The sequence below is a fragment of the Sciurus carolinensis genome, chromosome 7 (genome assembly GCF_902686445.1).
Source record: "Sciurus carolinensis chromosome 7, mSciCar1.2, whole genome shotgun sequence".
Classification (NCBI taxonomy): domain Eukaryota; kingdom Metazoa; phylum Chordata; class Mammalia; order Rodentia; family Sciuridae; genus Sciurus; species Sciurus carolinensis.
This window is the reverse complement of record NC_062219.1, coordinates 122,268,134-122,287,731: the sequence shown is the minus strand read 5'-3', so window position 1 is coordinate 122,287,731 and position 19,598 is coordinate 122,268,134. Positions and strand designations below refer to the sequence as shown.

Here is a 19,598-nt window from a genome sequence, read left to right as displayed (position 1 = left end):
CTCTAGGGGTGGTGGCCTTCAGGTGGGGTATATTGTTGATGGATTGTCAGTCAAAAGGTGGACTAGACTGTGGACTGGGGCATGGCTGGTCTGGGCCTGTGTCTCTGGTTCTACCTCCCTGATGGGAAAACCTCGCGCGGCAGGGAAGACTCACTTGGTGGGGAAGTCTCGCTGGGCAGCTCTCCTCTGAGAAGTTTCCTTTGGTCCAGAACTGCCATCTGGGCTGGGCAGCCCTCCTCTGCGATGTTCCCAGGGGTCCAGACCTACCTCCTGGGCCAGGGAGCCTCACCCTGTGAGTGAGTGTCTCGCTGGCCAACCCTCCTCTGCGATGTTCCCTAGGGTCCGGAACTACTGCCTGGGCCCAGGAGCCTCGCCCTGCATTGAAGACTCACTGGGCAGCCCTCCTCCCAGAAGCTGCCTGTGGTCCAGTCCTGCCGCCCGGTCCTGGGACCCTCTCTCTGCACTGAAGCATCTCGCTGGAGGCCCTTCCTCTGAGAAGCTCTCTGATCTTAATTAGTTACCATCCCATACTGGTTTGGGGATTAGTTTATTCTTGCTTTTCTAGGGTATTGAGATGTAAAATGCACAAGTGAACTAAAAAGACTTCTAAAAAGAAGACATGCAAATGACTAACAAGTATATGAAAAAATGTTCAACATTGTTAGCATTTGAAAATGCAAATCAAAGCTACACTGAAATTTCCTCTTATCCCAGTTAGAATGACAAACATCAAGAATGTAAATAATAAATGCTGGCAAGGATGTGGGAAGAAAAGGACAATTATACATTGTTGGTGGGACTACAAATTAACACAACCACTATGGATATCAGTATGGAGATTCCTGAAGAGATTGGGAATGGAACCATCATATGACCTAGCTAATCCATTCCTGGATATTTATCCAATTCAATCAACATACTATAGTGATGCATGCATTTCATTATTTATAGTAGCACAATTCACAATAGCTAAATTATGAAACTAGTCTAGGTCTCCATCAACAGATGAATGGATAAAGCAAATTTGGCATATAATACATAATGGTATTCTACTTAGCCACAAAGAAGAATGAAATTATGTCATTTGCTGGTTAATGTATAGAACTTAAGAACATGAAATGAAATAAACCAGATCCTGAAAGTCAAGGGTTGTGTGTGTTCTCTCATATCTAGAGACTAGAGAGAAAGAAGGAAGAAAAAAAGTGGGAATCTCATGAAAATAGAAGGGAGATCAGTAGTATAGAGGGGAGGGAGGAGGAAAGGGAAAGGGAAAGAACTGGGGAATGAAATCAACCAAATTATGCTATATGCATGTATAAACATATCACAGTGAATACCAATTTTATTTAGAACTATAATGTATTGTTTTAGTCAGCTTTTTTTTTTGCTGCTGTGACTAAAAGACCCAACCAGAACAATTTTAGAAGAGAAAAAGTTTATTTGGGGACTGGGGAGATAGCTCAGCTGGTAGAGTGCTTGCCTTGCAAGCACAAGGCCCTGAGTTCGATCCCCAGTACTGCAAAAAAGAAAAAAAAAAGTTTATTTGGAGGCGCATGGTTTCAGAGGTCTCAGTCCACAGGCTGCTGGCTCCATTCCTTGATGCTCAAGGTGAGGCAGGCTATTGCAGCAGAAGTGTGGTGGAGGGAAGAAGCTTACATGATGATTAGAAAGCAGAGAAAGAGAGCTCCACTTGCCAAATGCAAATATATACCCCAAAGCCACACCCTCAATGACCCACCTTCTACAGCCACACCCACCTGCCTGTAGTAACCACTCAGTTAATTCTATCAGGGGATTAATTCACTGATTGAGTTAAGGCTCTCACAACCCAGTCATCTTCTTGAACCCTCTTGTGTTGTCTCACATGTGAGCTTTTAGGGGCCACCTCACATCCAAACTGTAATATGTAACAATTAAAAGCATATATAAATAAATAGAAGGGAGATCAGTAGTAGAATAGAGGAAGAGGACCAAGGGGAGGAAGGAGGGAAGGGGAAAGGGAAGTACTGGGGAATGATATGGAGCAAATTATGTGCATATATGAATATGTCACAATGAACCCCACTATTATATATAGTTCTAATACACCAATAAAACAAAAAATAAAGGTTTCATCGAACCTCATTTTAATTTTCTAATAAAAGAGAATCAAACATCAATACAATATATGCCATTAAATCTAAAATGAGAAATAGACTCCAACCTAGAAATCACGGAGGACTTAAACACCTCACTTTCATTAACAGACCAGACCAAGAACAAACAAACAAGAACAGCAAAACAAACAAAACAACAACAAACATCAGGGTTAAACTCTACTGTAGACCTTCTGCACAGTGAAGGAAATAATCAACAGAGTATAAAGACAACCTGCAGAATGTGAGAAAATACTTGCCAAATATTTATCACACAGATAGTTCATATTGAGAACACAGGAATTCGTAAAACTTAACAAGAAGAAATAAAATTTAAAAATGGGTAAATGAATAGTTTCTTCTCAAAAGAAAAATTACAAATGGTCAACAAATATATGAAAAAAATGCTCAATATCATTAACCATTAGGGAAATGTGAATCAAAACTGCAGTGAGATATTATGTCATCCCAATTACTATGACTATTATAAAAAAAAAGCAACAGATGCTGGTGAGGATGGGTGAAAAAGGAACTCTTATACACTGTTGGTGGGAATGTATGGGAACCATATGGAGTGTGTAGAGACATGTTTAAGCAGCTCTAAGATGGCAGCTGGCGTTGGGCCAAGAGGTGGTGCATAATTAGTGTTAACACGGCATGATCGCTCATGACCTTTTGCCTGATTGGTTAATGTCTCTTCTGCGCTAGTGGTCAACAGATGTTCCTCATTCTTTCTTGATTGGTACTGTGGCATGTGCTCCAATCGTGCTACTTAATCCTAAGCTGATTGACTGCCTTAGTGTATATAAGACATTCTCTTCACTTGGGAGGAGGACTAAGAATGCACCTATAGGAAGCACCTCTGATAAGCAGCACCTCTGATAGGACGTAGGATGCACTACTAAGACGCACCTCTAAGACACACCTCTAAGAAGCAGCAGTAGACCTCCAAGGAGTAGCATCTCTGAAAGCATAGCCTCTCTTCCTCTAAGCAAAGCCCTCTTCCTCTAAAAGTAACCCTCTCTCCCTCTATAAACTAGGGAACAAGCAAGCAAACAAGAAAGCAGCCTGGAAAAAGATAATAGAAGTAGTTCATTCCCAGTCCACTTCTGATTCCTTCCTGTGGGATTGTTGTTGCGTGCGGCAACAGAGTGTTCTCAAAAATCTGAAAACAGATCTACCATATGATACATCCACCCCATCTGGATATATGTCCAAAGGAAATAAAATCAGTATGCCAAAAAGATACCTGCACATCTATATTTATTGCAGCACTACTCACAACAGCTAAAATAAGGAATCAGTCTAAGTGTTAATCAACAGATGAGTATATAAAGAAAAATGTGGTAAATATATATAATGGAATAGTATTCAGTCATAAAGAAAAATGAAACTCTGTCATTTCCAACAAAAAGAATGGAATTAGAGTACATTATTTTAAGTGAAATTAGCCAACAGAAAGAGAAGTAACACATGTTCTCTTTTATATGTGGGTTGGGTAGTGGAAGAAAGAAGTTAGATTTTATCTGTTGTATTTTACATGTATGGAAATATCACATTGAGTTTTATTACTATTTGTCAATAAAAATTAAAAACATAATACATTTAAAATTAATATACAAAAATACTGACACTGAATGAGAGAAAGCCACCAATTTGAATAAAAGATTAACTCACTGGAGACAATATGCAAAATACCACTAAACTTGTGAAATAATGTTTGGTCCCACTAGTAGTAAGGAAAATACAATTGAATGAATAGCTAGACACCACCACTTCTCTTAAGAAGAGCTATGGTTTCTATCACCATTGAATATGTAGAATGCTCACATATTCCTATAGGAATGTGAAGAATTATAAATTTTGGGGAAGGACTGAGGCCCGGATTCTATTCTCAACACTGAAAAAAAATTTTTTTGGGGGGGAAGTAATTATGTACTATCAGCATTAAAATACATATTTCCTTTGATCTTGCAATTCCAGTTCTGGAAATATAAACATAGATGCTTATTGCAGCATCATTTGGCAATGGCAGCATTATTTTAACTAGTGGCAAACAAGTTGGAAACAAGCTAAATGTCTGTCTTTAAGGAAATGGTTGAATAAGCAGTAATTATCCTGGATGCTATGCTATTAAAATGTTTTAGATTGATGACTTTGGGCCTGAAGGAATGTTTATGATGTATTGTTAGGTGAAGACGTCGAGTTGCAGAATAAATAAATAAATAAACATATAGTTTGAACCCAATTAGAAAAAATTTTTACATGTATTTGTATATATTTTATGTGAACATGGATTAAGATATGGAGAGATTCATAGGAAGTTAACATTGTGATTTTTTAATTCTTAAGAGAAATTTAATGTAGATTTAAAGAAAAGATTAAGATCTGTGTTATAATATACGTAATCTGTAGTGTGGTGTCAGTTTTGGCAGGTGTCAGGCTTCTGGGTGATGATGGATAATAGTATCTTTTTTTCCTTAAACACTAGGAAAATGAACTTTTATTTATTCAGAATTAAAATTGTGACTTGTCAGGTATGGTGTATAAACACTCATTGATTTTCCTGTTTCTAATGTTCTAAAGCAGAGAGTGATGGAACTTCATCAAATATAAATATTTATAAATATATTTTGATGAATTTTTCAGTTTATCTTTTTATCTTCTTGAATCCTGTTTTTTTCTTCTGTACCTTGTTTTCTTTACCAGCTCCCTATATTCACTTTCTAGGTATATCAATTATAACCTAGTAGAACGATATTTGAAAGTAATGGAAATCGCATTTTTAATGTGCTGACAACCCTGGAAATCTTTTTTGATTCTTTTTAGTTATATAAAACATTAGAATTGATTTTGACATACTTATAAAAGCATGGAATCTAATTTGCTCTAATTCAATCCCAAGTACTTCCCCTTTTCCTTCCATCCTTCTTCCCTTTGTTCTCTTCTCTCTACTGATTTTTTCTGCTATTATTATATATTTTTTTTAAATTGTGCCTTGTGAACATACATAATGGTGAGATTCACTGTTATATTCATGTGTGTTAGGTCAGATTCATTCCATTGTTATTCCCTCATCCTGTTCCACTTCCCTCCCCCTCAGTCCTTCTTCACTGATCTTTCTTCTATTTTGATGGGATCCTCCATGCCCTTTTCTTTTATTTTTTTCTCCTTATTTTGAATTAGCTTCTTCATATTATAGGAAACATTTGGCTTTGACTTTCTGATTCTGGCTTATTTCACTTAACATGATGGTCTCTTGTTCCATCCATTTACCAGCAAATGTCATAAAGTCATTCTTCTGTATGATTGAGTAATACTCCATTATGTATATATATCACATTTTCTTTATCCACTCATCTGTAAAGGACACCTAGGTTGGTTAAATAGATTGTCTATTGTGAATTGTGTTGGCATAAACATTGATGTGGCTGCATACCTATAGTATGCTGATTTTAGATCTTTTGGATATATACAGAGGAGTGGGGTAGCTAGGTCATATGGTGGTTCCATTCCTAATTTTTTGAGGAATATCCATATTGTACTAATTTACAGCCCCATCAATATCCTTGCCAATACTTGTTATTTGTATTCTTGATAATTGGCATTCTGACTGGAGTGAGATAAAATTTTAATGTAGTTTTGATATGCACTTCTCTAGTTGGTAGAGATGTTGAACTTTTTTCATTTTTTTTTGCCATTTATATTATTTCTCCTCCTCCTCCTCCTCCCTCCTCCTCCTCCTTCTCCTTCTTCTTCATCTTTTTTCTTCTTTTTTTGTACTAGGTATTGAACTCAGGGACACTCGACTACCCAGCCACATCCCTAGCCCTATTTTGTATTTTATTTAGAGACAGGTCTCACTGAGTTGCTTAGGACCTTGCTAAGTTGCTGAGACTGGCTTTGAACTTGTGATCATCCTGTCTTAGTCTCCTGAGCAGCTGGGCTGTGTTTTTTCTTTTGAGAAGTATCTGTATAAATCTTTTGCCCATTTATTGATTGGGTTATTTGTTTTGTTGGTGTTAAGTTTTTTGAGTTCAGTATATATTCTGGATATTTCTGCCCTATTTGAGGAGAAGGTGATAAAAGATCTTCTCCCATCCTGTAGGCTCTCTTTTTACACTCTTATTTCTTTTGCTGTGCAGAAGCTTTTTAATTTGATGCCCTCCCACTTATTGATGTTTGATTTTATATCTTGTGCTTAGGAGTCTTGTTAAGGAAGTTGATGCCCGTGCCCTGCATTTTCTTATAGGCGTTACAGAGTTTCTTGTCTAATACCTAGGTCTTTGATCCACTTTGAGCTGACTTTTGTGCAGGGTGAGAGGTAGGAGTCAAATTTCATTCTTCTACATGTGAATATACAGTTTTACCAGCATCATTATTAAAAAGGCTGTCTTAGCTGGAGTTGTGGCTCAGTGGAGAGCACTTGCCTAGCACATGTGAGGCACTGGGTTTGACTCTCAGCACCACATATAAATGAATAAAGTAAAAAGGTTGCCTTTTCTTCAATGTATGTATTTTGGCACTTTTGTCTATATCAGATAACTGTATTTATGTGGGTTTGTCTCTGTGTCTTCTATTCTATTCCATTGGTCCTCATGTCTGTTTTGGTGCCAGTATTATGCTCTGTTTATTACTATAGCTCTGTAGTATAATTTGAGGTCCAATATTGTGATGCTTCCAGCATTGGTCATTTTGCTCAGGTTTGCTTTAGCTGCTCTGGGTCTCTTATTGTTACAAATGAATTGTAGAACTGCTTTTTTAGTTCTGTGAAGAATGTCATTGGTATTTTTATGGGGAGTGCATTGAATCTGTATAATGCTTTTGATAGTATGGTCATTTTGATGATATTAATTCTGCCTATCCAAGAACATGGGAGGTCTTTCCATCTTCTAAGTTCTTCAATTTCTTTCTTCAATGTTGCATATTTTTCATTAAAGAAGTTCTTCACCTCCTTCATTAGATTGATACCCAAATGTTTTATTTTTTGAGGTTATTGTGAACAGGATAATTTTCCTAATTTCTTTTTCAGCAGATTCATTATTGGAATATAGGAAAACAATTGATTTATGTATGTTGGTCTTGTATCCTGCTACTTTACTAAATTTATTTATGAGCTCTATAAGTCTTCTGGTAGAGTTTTTTGAGGTTTCTAAATATAAGATCTGGTCATCAGCAAACAGATTATTTGATGTCTTATTTTCCTATTTGTATCCCTTTAATTTCCTTCTCTTGCATGAATTCTCTGGCTAGAGTTTCAAGGACTATGTTGAATAGGAATGTGAGAGTGGGCATCCTTGTCTTGTTCATGTTTTTAGAGGAAATGCTTTCAGTTTTTCCTCTGTTCAGTATGATGTTAGCCTGGGATTTGTCATATATTGCCTTTATAACGTTGAGGTAAGTTCCTTCAATCCCTAGTTTCGCTAGTGTGTAGTGTGTGTGTGTTTTTTTCTTTTCTTTCATTTATTTTTTGTACCAGTGGTTGAACCCAGAGGTGTGCAACCCTTAAGCTACATTCCCAACCCTTTTTATTTTTTATTTTAAGATTGGATCTCACTAAGTTGTTTAAGGCCTTGCTAGGTTGCTCAGGCTGGCTTTGAATTTGTGATATTAGCTTCCTGGGCCATGGCACCTGGCTCTCTAGTATTTTAAACATGAATGGGTGCTGTACTTTGTCATATGCTTTTTTGGTTATTGTTGCATCTATTGAGCTAATCATGTGATTCTTGTCCTTAACTCTATTTATAAAGTAGTGAATTATTGATTTTGTGAATGCTGAACCAACCTTGCATCTCTGGGATAGAACCCACATGATTATGGTACACTATTTTCTTAATGTGTTTTGTATGTGGTTTACCAATATTTTATTAAAAATTTTAGCATTGTGTTCATCAAGTATATTGGCCTGAAGTTTTCTTACCTTGAGTCTTTGGTTTTGGTATCAAGGGTGACACTGGCTTCATAGAATCAATTTGGCAGTGTTCCCTCCTTTTCTATTTCATGTAATAATTGAAGGAGGTATTAATTCTTCTTTAAATGTCTGGTAGAGCTGGATGCAGTGACACATACCTGTGATCCCATTGACTTGGAAGCCTGAGGCTGGAGAATCACAAGTTCAAAGCTAGCCTTAGCAATTTAGCAAGGCCCTATGGAATTTAGTGAGACACTGTCTCAAAATAAAAAAATAAAAAGTGCTGGGGAAGTAGCTCAGTGGTAAAGTGCCCCTGGGTTCAATCCCCAGTACCCCCTGCACCCCGCCCCCCCCCCCAAAAAAAAAGAACATGGCCAAGAATCCATCTGTTCTTGGACTTTTTGTTGGAAAACTTTTGTTAAATGCTTCAATTTCATTATTTAATGTTGATCTATTTAAGTTTCCTTTATCTTCATGGTTCAATTTGAGTAGGTCACATGTCCCTAGGAATAAATCATTATTTTCAAGATTTTCTAGTTTATTGGTGTAAATTTTCAAAATGGTTTCTAAAGTTTCTCTGGATTTCAGTAGCATCTGTGGTGATTTTTCCTTTTTCATCTTTGATTTTGTCAGTTTGGGTCTTTTCTTTCTTTTGGTTAGTTTGATGAAGGGCTTATCAACCTTTTTTATCTTTTCAAAAAATGAAGTTTCATCGATCCTCTGTATTGTTTTTTATTCTCAATTTCATTAATTTCAGTTTGTTTTAAATAATTTTCTGTCTTCTACTGATTTTGGTGTGAGTTCTTCTTTTTTAGGGCCTTCAGGTGTAATGTTAGATTTATTTTGTATCTTTTTTTAATGCATGAATTCAGTGCTACAAACTTTTCTCTTAGAACAGCCTTCATTGTGTCCCAGAGATTTTGGTATATATATCACTATTCACATTTATTTCTAATATTTTTGTGTCTCCACTGATTTCTTTTGTTATCCATTTGTTATTCAAAAGTGTATTATTTGTTATTCAAAAAAAGTGTATTTGTTATTCAAAAGTGTATTATTTAATCTCTAAGTGTTCGAGTGGTTTGTTTTTTATCTTGTTGGTTTCTAATTTAATTCCATATGACCCTAGAGGAAGCAAGGAATTATCTCTATTTTTTTATTTGCTAAAATTTGCTTTGTGATCTGAAATATGATCTATTTTATAAAATGTTCCGTGTGCTGCTGAGAAGAAAGCGAATTCAGTTATTGATGGATGAACATATTCTCTAGATGTCAGTTTAGTCCATTTGATAATATTTTCAGTTCTGAAGATTCTTAGTTTATGTCTGGATGCTCTATCTAGTGATGAGAGAGGTATGTTGGAACCATCCAATATTATTGTATTGTAGTCTGTTTCTTGATATTGAGAAGGATTTGTTTTATGTTGTACATGCAACATTCTTTGGGGCATAAATATTCACATTAATTTGCCTGGAAATCTTTGAGATAGAAGCCACACTAACTGACTTTACATGAATTGTTTGTTACCCAATGTAGTTCTATTTCTCATGTAGCTTTATTATCTCTAAACTGACTATCCTGCATTTTCCCCTGTATGCTTTGCTACTAAATGTTAAACAACTAATTGTATGGTTTCCACTCATTGTGTTGAACAGAGCACTTGACATTTGTATGAGCTTATTTATAAAGTTTGCCACCAAATTTCTGATAAGTTTCAAATTCCTACCTATATATAGCTACTATCTTGGAAGTACATATGTATGCATTTCCCTAAGATTTTATTTATTTTAATATACATAATCTTTTCCTTTTGTGCTGGACATTGAACCCAGGGTTGTTTTACCACTGAGCTATATCCCATTCCTTTTTTATTGTTTATTTTGAGATAGGGTCTTGCTTGGTTGGTGAGGCTGGCCTCAAATTTATGATCCTCTTGTCTTAGCCTCCTGAGTTGCTGGGATTACAGGCATGCGCCACCAAACCTGGCAACATGGTGTCATTTTATTAGCTTATCCTTTTCTCCTCTCTTTTGTCTGGAGTTTTCTAAGATTCCCACAGCTATATCTTTGAGGGTAAATAATTATTTTAAACTGGCCGGTTTTTCATTGACCTTTAGAGAGGGGTTCACAGAATTTTCAGGTTAGAACTTCTTACTGTATGACTTACTTTAGTGGGAGTGAAAATGTTTTGACCTCAAGTTAGAAGTTATATGGAGAAGACATATGAGGAACCAGTTACAGAGTTTTTGATGTAGCCATCTCTTCTGAATCCTTGGTTCAGTGGGACATAAGCACAATTTTGAAGTCAGCTGAACTGGGTTGCTGAAGTCTGTGCACTCCTTTTTAGTAGTTTCCTCAACATGGTCCTTGCTCCTTAGTAAAAATTGGAGAGAAGCTGCATTTATGATAGCCTTCTAAAAGCTCCTAGTTAACTACTGGTTGGAACAGAGAAAGTTATAGAAAAAAATTACATGAGGATCACGAAAACTTAAATATTTTAAACTATGTGAAACACCTTGCCACAAATTTTCTATGACAAAAGTATTATATGTGCAAATGATAAATCAACTAAGGTTGGTAAAATCTCTAAGTGTGAATATTCCAGAGACATAAAAGTAACTTACAATATAAAAAAATTCACGTTCAATCTCTATCCTCCCTCCTATTTTTTTTATTTGGCAGTCTAGCCTTATTAAATCTATGTAGTTCATCAGTGACCTTAAGATTCAGCAACTTCTAAAATTAACATAGGCGTCTTCTTCTTCTTCCTCCTCCTTCTCCTCCTCCTCCTCCTCCTCCTCCTTCTTCTTCTTCCTCCTCCTCCTCCACCTCCTCTTCTTCCTCCTCCTCTTCTTTTTTTGCTTTCCTTTGTTCTCCTTTATTGTTATGAAGTCTTAGAAAAAGTGAGAATGACTTTGAATATAGGGTGGCCTTGTGGTTGTTGGAGTGGGTCAATTTTTTATTTAGTTTTCCATTTTTATTTGTTCTTTTTTGATATACATGACAATAGAGTGTATTTTGAGATATTATACATATATGTAGTATAACTTACTCTAATTAGGATCCTATTCTTATGGTTGTTCCTGTGTTCATATATGAATATATCACCAGTGAAACTCCACATCATGTGTATCATAGGCTTCTATACCTGTAGCAGGACTGAGAGCCCAGAGTAGGGACCACGAGGTGGTTTGGATTGTGCTAGAAGTTGTGGAGCTACTCCCATAATGTTTTGGTTTCACGGCTTGAAACATTAATGAAATTTTTTTATACTTTGGGTAGGGAATGATTCTTCAAGGAATCAACCCAACAGTGTGAAAATTTTCTTGAAAAACATCTAGTTGGTTCAAAGAAGTTTATACTTTGAATTATAGACTCTCAGATTTGGAAGCAACCATGAAGTTTATTTATTCCAAGTACTCAGTTCTTTCCTAAGAAACATTCTACAGCATTCTCACTAAATGATCATGCAACCTTACATGGTGTTTAAACTCTTTTAAATGTCCCACTTCCCCTTGTAATAGCACTAAAATTTGTTACCTTGTATGTTCTACTCACTGGACTTATTTTCTTTGGAGCCGTACTAAATATTCTAATCTATGATGGATGTTCACATATTTGAAAATAATTCTCACACTTTTTCTCCAGGTGAATTGTGCAACTTCCTGCTTACTCGAGTTTTTCTCTCCAGAAGGCACTTTAGTTTCTCCACATGTCATGACAGAACTAAATATAATATTCAGGATATGGGCTAACAAGCACAGAATTAAAAGTAAAATTTGTAGCTAGGCATGGTGGAGCATGCCTATAATTCCACGACTTGGGAGGCTGAAGCAGGAGGAGCACAAGTTTGAGTCCAGTCTCAGCAACTTAATGATGTCCTTAGAAACTTAGTGAGACCCTGTCTCAAAATAAAAATAAAAAGGGCTAGGCATGTAGCTCAGTGGTAAAGTACTCACATCCATGGGTTCAGGCCCCAGTACCCCCCCCCCGCCCCAAATTCTTAAGCTACATGTTTAAAGCAGACTAAAATTAACATTTTTTGGAACACACATTCCAGTTACTGGCTTGTATTTTTTTTCTTTTTTTTTTTTCTTTTTTCCACATTTTTTGTGTGCATTATAGTTTACATTTATAGATACACATAATATAACAAGATAATTTGGCCAATATCATTCACCTGCACTTCCTTATTTACATCTTTATCTTTGTTTATTTCAACATGTTTTCCTTATAGATTCTAATCCCAAATTGTTTACAGGTCATTTCACATTTGTGTATTTTTTTCTTAAGTTCTCCTGAGGATATGAAGAAAGACTCTTTATTTTCACTAGTGAGGTTATTTGTGAATCATAGTATGAAGTAGTTACTTCTAGGAAAACTTCCATTCCATCATTAATTTTTTTTTTTTGTGGTACTGGGGATTGAACCCAGGGATACTTAACCACTGAGCCACCTCCCCAGCCCTTTTTAAAATTTTGAGTCGAGGTCTCACTGAATCGTTCAGGATCTCCTTAATTTGCTTAGGCTGACTTTGAACTTGGAGTCCTCCTGCCTCAGCTTTTGGAGTTGCCAGGACTACAAGCGTGTACCTGTATTTCTGTATACTGTCTACTTAACTTTCTTTGGAAAGTGTTCTTTATAAATTGGTCAGTTACTCCAACTACAGTGAGGTAGTTCTTAATTCCCTTGAAGTCTTGGCTATTCTGTAATCATTCTTTCATTCTTAATTATTTAATAATTTCTTAATTATTGGAACATTCCATTATATAGGTTTTCCTTATATCTCCCTATCCTTCTGTTAACTTTCTTCTTCAACCTGTTACATATAACTAATTCAGCTCTTGGACTTTAGCTTTTGCTGACCCTGTATACATTCTCTTGGAGAGGTTATTGTATGGCTTCCAGCATTATCTCTACTTCACTAACTCTAGATATCTCTTGAATGACAAGTGTTACTGTTCTTTGCCCATGAAGTTTATCCCTTTTATTTTTTCATTGCAAGATGATTCTGAACTCTTATCTATCTAAACTACTTTTTTGACACCTTTTAAAATAGACTTTTTAGAAACTATTGTGCATGCTTATGTCACTATATATGTTACAGGCTGCTTGATTTCAGGAATTCTGACTTGTTATTTTCCTGTATTCCACTTATTGCATCTTGCAGTTATTGGGCCCACCATGAATAGTTATTGATTAGTTGGATAAGCTAGAGAGAGAACACTTGTCAAGTAATTATTTTACATTTCTTCAATAAAAGTGTTTTATTTCAGAAGTACACAGTCTTTCTTGACTGAATAATACATATATATTGACTTATAAAACATTTGAAAGCCGAAGTTTGTGGCTGAGGTAAAAAAATGGTGAAACTTTTGAAGAGCAGAAACTGCAGATATATAGATTGTTAATTTTATAATTATAATCCATTGAGGCAATGACTGGGACATGGCTTGGATCTGAAGGATGGGAATCATGATAAATTGTCGTATGGGTCTTCCTTTTACTTACTCTTTTTCTTCCGTCTTTTTCTTGTACTTCCTTTCTTTACTTGCCTTTGCCCTTGGCTTCTGATTCATTTTCTTTAGTTTTGTCCCTTTCGTTATCGTTTTTCTTGTTAGCATCTTGTCCTTTTTTATCTTGGTTTGTCTCTGCATTTCTCTTCTTTTTATTATCAAGACTCTACTTCTTTTCTTGGGCTTCCTGTTCTTTTGGTACTTCCTTCTATTTTTTTAAACCTGGGGTTCCTTTCCTTTTTGGGTTTCAGGTTCTTTTGCCGCTCCTGTGTCGCTCTTCGTGGCGGCTGGCTTCTTTTCTGCCACTCCCGTGTCGCTCTTCGCGGAGGCTGACTTCTTTTCTGCCACTCCCGTGTCGCTCTTCGCGGAGGCTGGCTTGGTTTCTGCCACTCCCGTGTCGCTCTTCGCGGCGTCTGGCTTCTTTTCTGTCACTCCCGTGTCGCTCTTCGCGGCGTCTGGCTTCTTTTCTGCCACTCCCGTGTCGCTCTTCGCGGAGGCTGACTTCTTTTCTGCCACTCCCGTGTCGCTCTTCGCGGCGGCTGGCTTCTTTTCTGTCACTCCCGTGTCGCTCTTCGCGGCGTCTGGCTTCTTTTCTGCCACTCCCGTGTCGCTCTTCGCGGAGGCTGACTTCTTTTCTGCCACTCCCGTGTCGCTCTTCGCGGCGTCTGGCTTCTTTTCTGCCACTCCCGTGTCGCTCTTCGCGGAGGCTGACTTCTTTTCTGCCACTCCCGTGTCGCTCTTCGCGGCGGCTGGCTTGGTTTCTGCCACTCCCGTGTCGCTCTTAGCGGCGGCTGGCTTCTTTTCTGCCACTCCCGTGTCGCTCTTCGCGGCGGCTGGCTTGGTTTCTGCCACTCCCGTGTCGCTCTTCGCGGAGGCTGACTTCTTTTCTGCCACTCCCGTGTCGCTCTTCGCGGCGGCTGGCTTGGTTTCTGCCACTCCCGTGTCGCTCTTCGCGGCGTCTGGCTTCTTTTCTGCCACTCCCGTGTCGCTCTTCGCGGCGTCTGGCTTCTTTTCTGCCACTCCCGTGTCGCTCTTCGCGGAGGCTGACTTCTTTTCTGCCACTCCCGTGTCGCTCTTCGCGGAGGCTGACTTCTTTTCTGCCACTCCGGTGTCGCTCTTCGCGGAGGCTGACTTCTTTTCTGCCACTCCCGTGTCTCTCTTCGCGGAGGCTGACTTCTTTTCTGCCACTCCCGTGTCGCTCTTCGCGGCGGCTGGCTTGGTTTCTGCCACTCCCGTGTCGCTCTTCGCGGCGTCTGGCTTCTTTTCTGCCACTCCCGTGTCGCTCTTCGCGGCGGCTGGCTTGGTTTCTGCCACTCCCGTGTCGCTCTTCGCGGCGTCTGGCTTCTTTTCTGCCACTCCCGTGTCGCTCTTCGCGGCGTCTGGCTTCTTTTCTGCCACTCCCGTGTCGCTCTTCGCGGCGTCTGGCTTGGTTTCTGCCACTCCGGTGTCGCTCTTCGCGGAGGCTGACTTCTTTTCTGCCACTCCCGTGTCGCTCTTCGCGGCGTCTGGCTTGGTTTCTGCCACTCCCGTGTCGCTCTTCGCGGAGGCTGACTTCTTTTCTGCCACTCCCGTGTCGCTCTTCGCGGCGGCTGGCTTGGTTTCTGCCACTCCCGTGTCGCTCTTCGCGGATGCTGGCTTCTTTTCTGCCACTCCCGTGTCGCTCTTCGCGGCGGCTGGCTTGGTTTCTGCCACTCCCGTGTTGCTCTTCGCAGGGGCTGGCTTGGTTTCTGCCACTCCGGTGTCGCTCTTCGCGGCGTCTGGCTTCTTTTCTGCCACTCCCGTGTCGCTCTTTGCGGAGGCTGACCTCTTTTCTGCCACTCCCGTGTCGCTCTTTGCGGCGGCTGGCTTGGTTTCTGCCACTCCCGTGTCGCTCTTCGCAGGGGCTGGCTTGGTTTCTGCCACTCCCGTGTCTCTCTTCGCGGCGTCTGGCTTCTTTTCTGCCACTCCCGTGTCGCTCTTTGCGGGGGCCGGCTTGGTTTCTGCCACTCCCGTGTCGCTCTTGGCGGGGACTGGCTTGTTTTCTGCCACTCCCGTGTCGCTTTTTATCTGAGCTTCTTGTCCTTTTGGTATTTTCACTTCACTCTTTGTTTCTTGGACTTGCAGTCCTTTTGATATTCCTTTATCACCCTCTGACTTGACCTCCATTTCAGTGCCCTTTGCTTTTCTTTCTGGCTCCTTCTTCTGAATTGATGTCAAGGATTCATCAGAATCAATACATATATCCCTTTTTTGTGCTTCTTTTTGGTTTTTTGGAGGTTTTAAAATTGAGGTTTTGGGATCTGATGCTTTTTCAGGTCCTCCATCCTCATAACCTGGAAACATAACTGAGCACACAACAAAAGTGCATGATTCAGATATCAAATATATTCGCTTTATTCCTGTTCCTCCTCCCCCCATATTTGGTTTCCCTTTTTGTCTTGAAACTGAAAAAACGGGATAGCTTGAGATTTTCCTGAAAATATAAAATGGTGGAATCACTTTATAGAAGTATTGATAAAACTCAAGACTTTTTTTCATTAAAGTGGAAGACTAATGAGAGAAAAGGTGGAAAGTAATATAAATGAACTGACATTTGTTCAACAGGTTCTGCCCATGAATAATGCGGAAGGGCTAATGGAAGATGTATCCTGAAAAGGAATGGAATTTAAAGAAAAAATCATGAAAAGCAGCAGTAGTTATTTTTTAAACTAGAAAAATTTAAAGCCAAATGTGATATTGTGATTTACATTTTGAATAAAAGTATATTTCATTATGCAAAACAATAATAGTAGTAGCTGATAATTATTGTGCTTACCATATACCAAACAGTCACTTTTCTGAACACTTTACATATTGAATCATTTAATCTTCACAAAAAACAAATAGACAGTATTGTTATTCCTGCTTTACAGATGAAGAAACTGAGGCACAGAAAACTTAAAGGAAGATAAATCATACAATTGGTAGGTGGTAGAGCTGGGAATTGAACCCATATAGTCAGACTTCAAAGTTTAGTTTTAACCATCATCTTAGACTGCTTCTTGCAATATCTGCTAGTTCACTTTGCCAAAATTTCAAGTCCCTCATCAAGTGCTGGTAAATCAGCTATTTGTAAAGTTCTATGATCTAATAATCTTGAATCCATTAGTTTCTGCTAGGTATTTTTTGTTTGTTTTCTTGTTTCCCCCTCGCCCCTTTTAGTAATTTGGGTCCCTGGAATTAAGTAAAAGAAATGTCTAATCTGCCAAGGAAAATTGTGTGAATTCTTACTAGGCAGCAGAAGCATATCTTATTTGAGAAAACCTATTGTGTAATATAGTAGAAAGAATACTGAACTTAAAAGCTGAATCAGAAAACCAGGGTTTACTAATCCTGCTAGCTGGGTTAATTTGGGTAAACCAATTAATAACCAAAAACTAATTTTTCTTATATTTAGTATGCTCTGCTCACTTTTCAGAATTATTTAAGGATTCTAGACAAAAGATAAAGGAGTATATAACCTTGGAGACAAATGTCAAATCCTGGCTTCATACCTAGGTAGTTGGGTAAACTTAATGTTTGAGTCTGTAAACTGGGACAATAGTTTTTGCTATCTTGCAGAGGTGTTATGAGGATTAAATAATGTTATTTAAGTAAAACATTCAGTACAGTGCTTGGAACTTATTATGTAGCCAATAAATATTGGCTATTACTACTACCAAATGAGATATATAGGCAAAAACTCTGATCCAATCATGATAAATCATTCTTAGTTCCCAACAAATAATTTAGAGGACTGGCTAATTGTATTACATGGAGATTTCTTGCTTAAAAATTAATTTTTGAACTTTTTTATGTATTGAAAAATTTCTAATACATCTAGTACATTTAGGGTTTGATGTTTGAAAAATTGACATTTGTATAACTTTAGAATTTTATCAATTGTAAAATGAAGCTCACCTATATTAGATCAAATTTAGTATTGTAGTTTAATGCTTTCTCTGTCTTAAGTTTTTGATACCCAAATAAGAATAACATTAGAAAATGTGCAGTAATTCTGAACTCTCTTATGAATTTTCTCCCTTCTTTCTCTTCATTAAGATACGAGTATTGACATTTTATTGTAGATAAGCTCATTTCCAATTTCCTAATGAAAATTAGTGGTAGTGTATCCCAAGAAATTGATGAATTAAGAGAAATAGTCCAGAATATTTTAATCTTTGACAGTACTACCACAGTGGACTGTTTCATTTTGTTTGGGGTGTGGTGGGATGTGGAATGATAGGGAGAAGAGTGAGCCTTTCCACTGATGCTTGTAACCTTAAGAATTCTCTCTCTCTCAGGCAAACTGGTTCTTCTTAATATGTGAATATTTTTCGTTTTACTGTCTCTTAGGGATAATCATTTTCTATTGTTTACAATACTGTATTATGACCCATTTTGAAACCTAAACCTACCTTTTAAATTGTACAATTAAGTATTCTAGGATTTAATGAAGCATTCAGTGTTTATTCTACCTATTTCTTTCCCAATTTCATAGAATTTAAAAAGCTATATTTTTCTCACTGCACTGAAAAATAACTTATCATTCCTAATAATATCTTTAAACTATTGATTAATATCTTTGCTGTTACTTTTCTATCTTGACCTTGATTAACCAAAAATTAGATTTTTTAGGATTTATTTTTCAGGAATGTAGTTATACCATAAGTGAGGTCATTTTTAATTTCATCTTTGCATTGCAGAAGTAAGCCACAGAGATTATTATTCCAGCACATTCCAGTCTCCCTTTTCCCAGATTTCAAGATTGTACACAAAATCTTTTCTTTCCCTTTGACTTCATGATCAAAGGGATCATGAAGTTAAAATGTAAAGCTTCATAACATAAAGATTTGCAAACTTTAGCTGAAAGACCATTTATTACAGGAAGTAGCACATACAACAAAATTATAATGCAATAAAAAGATTTAAAGACTGGACATTATTGTGGTGTATTCAGATTAAAAAATTTAAATTGGATTTATTTTTGCTAGAGATGAAAGATATAATGAAATATTTATCACAATAATTCTAATTTTGTTGTACTTAACATGCAAAATAGAAATGGACTTTTTTGGACATTTTTTCTTTTCATCATTCTCTGAACAATAGAACAATTATTACATAGCATTTATGTTTCGTTAAGTATTATTTAAAGTATATAGGAGGGTGTGTGTAGATGTTTGGGTTTTTTTTGGAAATACTATTGCTATTTTATCTTAAGGAACTTGAGCATCTGCAGCTTTTGATATCTGAAGGGTGTCCCCAGTGGATACCTAGGGATGACTGTGCAAATATACATCTTTCACATTTTTGGTAATCATTTACAGTTGAGGGAGGGTGTGATAAGGCCATGTATAGTAGGAGCTTTCTAACCACACCAGTTAACTTTGACAATCCCTTTCAACTTGACCAAGAATAAGATTACGGGCTTTATTAGGAAACTAATTTTAGGTTCTTAATCCATTGGCAGTGTGAGTACAATCATATCTAGACTCTAAATGATCTGTTAAGCATCAGAGGGATGAATCATTAGTTCTCAGTCCATTGATTGCATTTCAAAAGATAATATTAGGTAGTTGTGGAGGTGAGATGTAAGAGACTGAGGGAATGATGGTATTTATTTAATGGTCTGGTTTGTCTTAAATCTTCCTTTGTACATTGAATTAAATCTTAATCTCTTTTTTTCAAAAATATCAATTGTGTTTGAAAGATTATATCAATAAGAATATATATATTTTATAAGAAAACATTTTGAAAGACCAAATTGATTTTTTTTTTTTTTGGCAACTTTAAAAAATATATTCACTAAAAACTAATTCATCTCCAGAAAGAGCCTTGGTCTGTGATCCCTTCTCAGGGCCCTCTATCACTCAGGGTTCTTCTGAGTCAAGTTGACACACAAAATAAACTAACACAGATGACTCTCTTTTTATAAGGGAAACACACAAGATCCTATCACAAGGTTCTGTGACAACCTCTATGTGGAGAAGGCATTTGAGAAATGTAGGCACACAGTGACTGCTCTGAATGCATATTG

At 37.5% G+C, this 19,598-nt stretch overlaps 1 protein-coding gene across 1 annotated transcript; it reads right to left on the bottom strand.

Annotated features, from left to right (window-relative positions):
* Positions 1-13,777: 13,777 nt before the first annotated feature.
* Positions 13,778-15,883, bottom strand: Tsbp1 (testis expressed basic protein 1). The gene has a single exon (XM_047559222.1). It carries the CDS (start codon positions 15,881-15,883, stop codon positions 13,778-13,780), a length of 2,106 nt encoding a protein of 701 aa, XP_047415178.1.
* Positions 15,884-19,598: the final 3,715 nt, after the last annotated feature.

Coding starts and splice junctions, on each gene's coding strand:
- Tsbp1 (XM_047559222.1), bottom strand. CDS start 15,883: ATGTTTCCAGGTTATGAGGATGGAGGACCTGAAAAAGCATCAGATCCC.